Below are 8,469 nucleotides of genomic sequence, written 5' to 3'. Positions count from 1 at the left end.
CAAAATTTTATTTTGGCTAAAATTGCATCTGAAGTACTCAAATCCAACAAACCTTTCTTTTGCATTGTGTGTCTATCGTATTGAGCTTCGTAATTTGTTGAGGCTAAGGCATTAATGATTCTTGTAACTTGCTCTGCATCAACAATCATTATTGTACCTCCTGCGAGAGCATCCAATATCATTTTAGTATCAGGCCTCAAACCATTGTGGAATATGTTAAACTGAGAAATATCCTCAAAGCCGTGATTAGGAAACCTTTTTAACATCAATTTAAAACGTTCCCAAGCTTCACAAGAAGGTTCATCTGGCCCTTGCCTGAATGTGGAGATATCAGATTTAGCCTTGATATATCAAGAAAGTGGGAAAAATCTATGTAGGAATTTCTCTTCTACATCATTCTAGATACTTATACTCTGGTTTGGATGCAACTTTAACCATTCTTTTGCTTTGTCTACTAGTGAGATAGGAAATAGACGCAGATAAACAGATGCAATATCATTTTCCTCAAAGCCCATGGTCCCAACCAACTTATAGAATGTGGATAGATGAGTATAAGGGTCTTCATGGTCCATTCCAGTGAATTGATGAGTGTTGATTAAGCTAAGAAAAGTTGGCTTTATTTATAATGATTTGGTGGCAGGAGGTATGGCTATGCTAGAGAAATGCCTCGGTTCTTGTTGCATAGCATAGTCTCCCAATGTCCTTCTAGGTGGATTTTGTCTATTTTCAGCCATTTGGAACTCTGTTTGATTGTGTGAGTTGCGAGTGTTGGAAGATTCTCCTTTTGCTTGTCCTTGCTTCTTCTTTTCTTTTTTCTTCTTGCTCTGATTTCTTCTAACTGTCTTCTCAATTTCTTGGTCAAATTCCAATTGATCTTCAGGAATATGTCCTCTTAATAGCATATATCTAAGGCAACTCAAGCAAGGATTAGTACAGGATAAAAGAATAAGATCTAAACAAGTTTCTATTCACAAAGAAAACAAACTATTCACACTACTTAATAAGTTATACTTCAGAAATTCTTAAAAGAAATTGTTCTCCGGCGACGGCGCCAAAAACTTGTTGATTTTTCTCGGCAAGTGTACCGAATTAACTGTAATATAGTACTTTTTTGTTCCTATTAGGGAGATGGGAGCTAGAGAACTAATGAAGTCTTCGTGCTTCTCCTTCGGCTCTCGGTCTTGGGTGAACACCGAATGGGGGGGGGGGGTTACTTGCGGAAGGCATTCCGACGTTCAAGTCAGTAAAGCGGGTGATCAATATTCAGGTAGGTGCACAGTAGTAAATGACGTACCTTTCTCCTTGGAATGTGTGCTATTTATATTATTTTAATGGGCTTACCTCATTGGGTCTGATTAGTGGAATGGATCACACTTAGGGTTGCATTACCTAATCCTTAATGATGGCTTAGCTTCACTAACCTTGGTTTGAGCGTTAATGGGTATACGTGTCGGTCGGCCTGGTCGTGCGTGGTGTGTCGGTTGGTCGGCCAGGGAGACAGAGACACGTCAGCGTGTGTCTCGGTCATCTCGGGTAGAGAGACCGAGACACGTCATGATGTCGGTCGGCCATACCGATACATCTTTAAAGTACGAATGTCGAACCCACATGGAACAATTCTAATTAATAAGTTTTGTTATAAAACTCATTAAGTATAGAAAATAATGTTGAGAACTTTTTCATAACCAAATTAAAGATTTCACAAGAAGTAACTTAAAGGTTCAAAATTTGCTTCAAGACATAACAAAACTAACTTATCAAATATGGATAAAGGTACTTGGGATTGAATTGCATCTATCTGAATTATCTGTACTTTGGAATAATACAATATATAATACTCAAAACTACTTATTGTTTATGCTTAATTTAAAGTCATTCACCTTGATTCCTCAAAGATGAAATTCATAAGATAATTTCTCAAATACTGATTCCTCAGATATCTAACAAATAATCTAGCTTTATGAACAGAATTATGATGCTATTAATAACTTGAAATCTATTTCTAGCATTCCAAGTTATCAAGTATTTTCGTCTATATCAGATCCTTAAAGGTACTTTCCAGTTAACCTTAAGGATCAAAATGAAGACTCCAATGATCATATAGAATCAAGCAATAAGCAAGAAATGGAAATACCAAGAACAAGTAGAAAAGAGAATATTATATATATATATATATCACCAAGAATACATTTGATCAATCTCAAGTTAGAAAGCACTTAGCCACTCATGACAGCTGCTCCAATCTTCATTCTTGATTTGGATTGCATAAGAAGTGCTGATCTGAGCAAGCTCCTCTCTTAGAATAAAGTTCTCCTCTTCTTCTCTCACTAATCTCTCTCTATAAAAATCCAATCTTTTTCCACCGCTTCTTTTTTCACTTTGTTCCAAAATTTATATAACTTTAGCTCAAGCGAGCCAATTCAGCTTAAGCTAGATCTTTCGATGCATTTTTAGCTTGAGCTTGCAATTCTAGCCTGAGCTAGATTAGTACTGCACCTTAAATCAAATATGGACAGTTTTAGCTTGAGCTAAATCCTATAACTTGAGTTAAATCTTCTAGCTTGAGCTAAATCTTCTTGTGATCCAATTAAGTTTTTGCTTTCTTTCTTTCAATGCTTCATATTGATCTGCAATTTAAACAAAAATTGAGATTAAATTTCTACATTTGTTTCTTGGTTCAAAATATATAATCGGATTCAATAATTCTCATATTAGGGTAATCTTTTTACATTAAGCAACAATTAAGTTCAAAAATGTTCAATTTTCTCACTCATAACTACACATTGACACTTATCAGATATACTTTGTAACTTTAGAGTAAAAAAATTCCGACAATCAGAGATTCGTTCAAGCCAAACGCAAAAAGATTAACATCCTCCATGTCCTTCAGTTGTTTGATTTAAGTGTGTTATTTCAATTAGTTTAAATTTGATTTAGGGTTTATCCTGGTATAAGGAATAATATAACCAAAAATGTAAAAAGATTGAAGTTGAATTGTTTAAATTGCAGGCATGGGAAGTAAAAGCAGAGAGAAGTTCAAAGCCATGAAACGGTAGTATCTAATGGCGCACATAATTTGTTCAGAAAATTGTGGATGAATAAATAAACTATTCCCGCCGTCGGAGAGTCATTCAAGCCAATCGGAAAAGAGAACAATAACTAAGAACAAGTCTGAAGAAATGATACCAAGTCTAAACTACTCTTTGACGATGCCTTTGTGGTTAATTTATAATTTAAGAATGTTACAGAAGAACAACTACGTATTGGGTAGACGTGGAACATCTTATTAATAAAGAATGGTTCATCACCTAATAAAGAAATAATAAATAATACCACAAGTTAAATACAGGGTTCATCCTTATAAATAGTAAAGGTTAGAAGGAAAACAAATAAATTACCCAAAATCATACAGAAATAGAGTGCAGAAGCAAAATGAAAGCTGTGTATTTCCTTGTGGCCATCTTGGCTTTGACGTCGTCCATTGCCTCTGCCTATGATCCAAGCCCTCTGCAAGATTTTTGTGTGGCTTTGAATGACACCAAGAATGCTGGTACGTACAACCATTCCTCAAGTCTTTTGCTATACATCAATCAACATGATAAGATTATTAAAGATGATCCTTTGAATTGAAAACTTTTTTTGGTGAATTTGTAGTATTTGTGAACGGAAAACTTTGTAAAGACCCCAAAGTAGTGAAAGCAGAAGATTTCTTCAGACACGTGGAACCTGGGAATACCTCCAACCCACTTGGTGCACAAGTGACTCAAGTGTTTGTGGATCAGCTACCAGGATTAAACACACTTGGCATATCTTTGGCTCGTATAGATTTTGCACCAAAGGGTTTAAACCCTCCCCACACTCACCCTCGAGGCACAGAGATCCTTATTGTTGTTGAGGGTACTCTCTATGTTGGATTTGTTACTTCCAATCAAGATGGAAACCGTCTCTTTACCAAAGTTTTGAACAAGGGCGATGTCTTTGTCTTCCCAATTGGTCTCATTCATTTTCAACTTAATGTTGGATACGGCAATGCTGTTGCAATTGCTGCTCTTAGCAGCCAAAATCCAGGAACTATCACTATTGCCAATGCTTTGTTTAAAGCCAATCCATCCATTTCTCCTGAGGTTCTTACAAAAGCCTTCCAAGTAGATAAGACCATAATTGATTACCTTCAAAAGCAATTCTGGTCTGACAACAACAACTAGTTAATCTCACCATGCCCCATCACTTCATCTTCTACACATCATTTCTTTTTCTAATAATTCAAAATTTGTCTGTCTTATATTTATATGTTGTTTCCACCATATTTGGATTTCAATTTTCTTCTATTTAATTTAATATCAATAACAATAACATTCTCCTTTGTGCAATATAATATATTAAATTCAATGACTCTCTACATAACTCTTTCTCCATACATATATATATTAGAAATGATGTCACTACAAAAATTTACTTTTTAACAGGTTATATTTAACGTTTGTGGCTATTTTAACCCTCACTAAGTGCGTTACCTACGATTTGTTTTTATCCTGAAAGATTTAACATCGTTATCGACGATTTTTACTAACACTAGTGCAGATATGTAAAACAAATGCGGCTATTTTCAATTTACAAATGCGGTCATAGAACCGCATTTGATCAGCACGCATTCGTAAATCTGGAATTTACAAATGCGGTCCTATGACCGCATTCATAAATCACATTTACAAATGCGGTCATTTTAGGTAACCGCATTTGTATATTATTCTGAATTAGGGAGTCGGTTTGGGGTTTAGGATTTATGAATGTGGTCTTGGTAAAGACCGCATTCATAAATCACTATTTACAAATGCGGTCATTTACCAAGACCGCATTTGTAAATGCGAATTCACTATTTACAAATGCGGTTTTGGTAAATGACCGCATTTGTAAATAGTGATTTTTTTTTTAAATACACTCTGTTTTGTGCAGAAACCATATATTTAAATAACCTGCATAATGATCAAACCCAGCCAGACAAATACAGAAATGTAGTGATCAATTGAAATCATCAAAATGTACATTTACAAGTGATCAAATTACATATAATAAAACCACTATTGTTTACCTATGCTAGAGTTATAAAAATTAATGAAATATGTGGACCAAGAATCTCTAACATATGAAATGCCTTCCTCACTCATTGGTGTTTCTTCTGTGAATAACTGCATTGCAAAGTTGACATAAATTAGTTTCTAGATATATATATGTTCAAGAATTATAAAAATGATTTAACATATACCTCTTTCCAACCAGTTTTAACACCTAGTCTTATAATGGTAATCATCCATTGCATAATGTAATAGCCACACTCATAGCTTCCTGGTTGTTTATTACACTATAATTCAATAAAAAGTAATATGTTAGTATATTGATAAACAATGATAATAGAGAAAGAAAAAAATTACAAACCTTTACTCTTATGTAGTTCAAATTATTTGAACTGGATCGACCTTTTAGGATGTTATATCCACGCCATGTACTGGTTAATACAAAAAACCTCATTAGTAGATGGTTAATTAGTAACATACAAAGTTAAGTTTATACTATACTTACGTATCAATGATATCCTTAAATTTTGTGGGCATCTTCTTGTGTAGGGAACAGAACCACACAGCAGTCTTATCAACCATTGATAAGACAAGTAACTGCCAATGATGCCTATATGATCATTGAAAAGAGTTAGTAAATATTTAAAACATGAAATAATAATAATTGATGACATATAATTAAACTTACTCATTAATATAAGGGCATAAATAAATTTGTTTTCCCTCTTTTTCCAGGATGTTAGTGATGTATGCTTGAGTCTCAGTTGAGTTTGGTCCAACGGGATTAGTATATGCAGGATCTACGAATCCATACATATTTTCCTTCCCCTCAGTGATACAGACTCTATGCAAAAACCTATAAGTTTTTAGTTAAAGCATAATCAATAATGATTTAACATAAATTAAATTGAATAATAGGTAAAGATACTTACATCATAAAAAATTGAATTATACTTATATTGAGCTCCTATTTCCCAAATATAAATTCTGATAAATCTGTGTTGTAAATCATCAGTGGCAGTTCAGTGTTGATTTGAAAAAATGTATTATCCCACGGAACTGGAAAAGGATCATTGCCAATCTGACTAGCAATGAGACGTAGGGAAGCCATAGGATCGTCAACTGGAACCTCACGCTTCTTTTTCGGACTTGGTGGCTGAAAAGGTTTCTACAAGATAAACAACATTTGTATTAAATTATATGTAATATATAAATATAAATAAAAAATAATATAATGAAACGAAATTATTACATGAGGTTCGGGCATAGATCGAATGAGCTCTCTGGGCCAGGCAACGAATGTCTGAAATGCATCGGCCACAGTGGTTACCTCATCTGAAGGTAGTGAAACACGAGCATCAGGAAATCGTACTTTTTCAACTGTTACCTTCGCCACATTAGGGGAGAGAGGAACGTTATGTAAGGTGGTGGCGTTTGTATAGACTTTTCCAAGTGCCACCACCCGAGGAAGTTTGCCGCCCACTACCAGTAGCTCACAATCCTCTGTCTGCCCATTGATATCATCCCCTGATGTTGGAGGAGCCGCACAACTCCCCTTTGTGCTCTTGGGAGTGGGACTAACAAGGGGTTCAATCGGCTCAACACAAACTTGTTGCGATAGAAACTCTTGTCGCATTCGATCATTCTCCTTTTTCATCTCCAGCCACATCAAATCAGTCTTCTTTCTCATCTCCTCCATTATTTCTTCATGTAACTTACTCTTCATTTGAGTTTCCTTCTTGGAGGAGGAGGATGGCTGTCGTTCTGAAACTCCAAAATAAAGTTTAATTCCGACCCCTTGTCCAGCGGCACGAACACGACCAGAGTGTTCAGGTCGTCCAATTGCTTCAACCAGGATATCGTGACGACCTTCAGCAACAAATTTACCGTCGGATTCCAAGGAATCCTGCAAGAGTACACAAAAACCATATTTTCAATCATTAATATAATTAATGCTTTAAAAAAATTGAAAATAACAAAAATAACTTACAATTTTTTCGATTATAACCCCGGATTGCTCAGAACTTGGTGCACCCGACTTCTTAATTCGGGCCCTCTTCCATTTTACATGGCGAAAAGGTGGTGATGGAGGAGAAGTGACCCCTGTTTCCACATTCTCAGACAACGTCCCCTGTTGAGATTTCTCCTTTTCCACCATCAGTGTTTGCTCAAGTTTTCTATACCCCGAACGAGACATAACGTGCGGGGTAAGATTCTTCAAAGCTATCTCTTGAGCTTTCTTCCGACGATCCTGTCATAATTGAAATAAACAAACTGAAGTAAATAAGATAAACTTATTAATGTTATATAAACAAAAAAGTTACTTCACTTACCATCCAAGCCTCATTTTCACGGCTTTCTCTAAAAAGACGCCATGTCTCTTCATCAATATGTTGGTACTTTAAACATGGATTTTCGTCTTTAAGGTCGCCAAAAATGTATCTCGAAGTCAGTCTTGACTTAAAGGTACGAAATTTAAGTGCGATATTGGATAATATCTTTGATTGAAGCGGTTCCACATCAGGAATGTCAAAGTTTGCCTGGAAAATAACATCATCAAATTAAAATTAATTAATCAATATTAAAAAGCATTATATGATAACAATAATAATGTAAAGCTTACCAGAACATCCTCCCATAGCATGTTCCGATCAACCTCTGAAACCTCATCCCATGAATTAATCAAAATGGAGAGTCTCTCACGAGAAACAACTCCAAGATAGCTCATAAACTCATCTGCCTTAGGACCAAAAGCCACTCCAGTGTTGACGTCAATGTCAACATGTGTCTTCTCACCAGCAGCACGTCTCAATGCAAGATGCTTCAATCTAGTAGGTCCTTTATTGCCTCGTCCAGATCGAGGTCTGTTTGGAGTCTGGTCGTCATCCATGTCTCTGTTAAAAAAATTAGGTAACAAACATTAGTTAATGTGAATCGAATTAAAATCATATAAAAATAATACAAAAAATTCTAAATGTTTATTTACATGTTGCATATGGGTTGAATGTTTATATGTAAATTCCTTCACTGTGGTCTTTACGGGTTGCATGTACATCATCAAGTACATCGTCATCTTTATTAGTTATCATTGGTGTGAATGAACGAGTTTCGCCATATTCAATAGCATCTATGGCTTCCCCTTGTTTTTTCCCGTGTAAAACGACATACCAATGTTCTGAGGTAGGATCTTTCACATAGAAAACCTGAGATGCTTGTTGAACCATTATAAATGGCTCATCTCGATACCCTATCTTTCGAAAGTCCACTAGTGTGAATCCTGATTCATCAATTTTAACCCCACTTTTATTGTCAACCCATTTACACTTGAAAACTGGAACGAAAAACTTAGTGTAGTCAATCTCCCATATCTCTTCTATAAACCCATAGTATGCCATTG

The 8,469-nt window shown here is 35.4% G+C and overlaps 2 protein-coding genes, 1 long non-coding RNA gene and 1 pseudogene across 3 annotated transcripts; 2 read left to right on the top strand and 2 right to left on the bottom strand.

Moving 5' to 3' along the window:
* The first annotated feature begins 237 nt into the window (after window positions 1-237).
* LOC137827390 (small nucleolar RNA R71) lies at window positions 238-343 on the top strand (annotated as a pseudogene).
* A 3,050-nt stretch (window positions 344-3,393) lies between these two features.
* LOC137824351 (germin-like protein subfamily 1 member 7) lies at window positions 3,394-4,384 on the top strand. The gene is made up of 2 exons (XM_068629973.1): window positions 3,394-3,550; window positions 3,655-4,384. The coding sequence occupies exons 1-2, from the start codon at window positions 3,433-3,435 to the stop codon at window positions 4,203-4,205; spliced, it is 669 nt and encodes a 222-aa protein (XP_068486074.1). The 5' UTR covers window positions 3,394-3,432; the 3' UTR covers window positions 4,206-4,384.
* A 666-nt stretch (window positions 4,385-5,050) lies between these two features.
* Window positions 5,051-5,496, bottom strand: LOC137823309 (uncharacterized). Its single transcript, XR_011083110.1, has 3 exons — window positions 5,434-5,496; window positions 5,264-5,359; window positions 5,051-5,186 (listed from the first exon to the last, which is right to left on the bottom strand). It is a non-coding gene; the product is annotated as an uncharacterized lncRNA (long non-coding RNA).
* Window positions 5,497-6,712: 1,216 nt separating this feature from the next.
* Window positions 6,713-7,550, bottom strand: LOC137825020 (uncharacterized). The gene is made up of 4 exons (XM_068630692.1): window positions 7,406-7,550; window positions 7,063-7,323; window positions 6,792-6,978; window positions 6,713-6,720 (listed from the first exon to the last, which is right to left on the bottom strand). Exons 1-4 carry the CDS (start codon window positions 7,406-7,408, stop codon window positions 6,713-6,715), a joined length of 459 nt encoding a protein of 152 aa, XP_068486793.1. The 5' UTR covers window positions 7,409-7,550.
* Window positions 7,551-8,469: the final 919 nt, after the last annotated feature.

Source organism: Phaseolus vulgaris, chromosome 8, assembly GCF_000499845.2.
Source record: "Phaseolus vulgaris cultivar G19833 chromosome 8, P. vulgaris v2.0, whole genome shotgun sequence".
NCBI lineage: Eukaryota > Viridiplantae > Streptophyta > Magnoliopsida > Fabales > Fabaceae > Phaseolus > Phaseolus vulgaris.
The sequence above is the reverse complement of the archived record's forward strand: the minus strand, read 5'-3'. Positions and strand labels throughout refer to the sequence as shown.

Excerpts from the sequence above, each read along its gene's own strand:
- LOC137824351 (XM_068629973.1), top strand. The coding sequence starts at position 3,433 with ATGAAAGCTGTGTATTTCCTTGTGGCCATCTTGGCTTTGACGTCGTCC. Across the intron at positions 3,551-3,654 it reads GAATGACACCAAGAATGCTG|TATTTGTGAACGGAAAACTT; the intron begins GTACGTACAACC and ends GTGAATTTGTAG.
- LOC137825020 (XM_068630692.1), bottom strand. Across the intron at positions 6,979-7,062 it reads GGGTTATAATCGAAAAAATT|GATTCCTTGGAATCCGACGG; the intron begins GTAAGTTATTTT and ends GTACTCTTGCAG.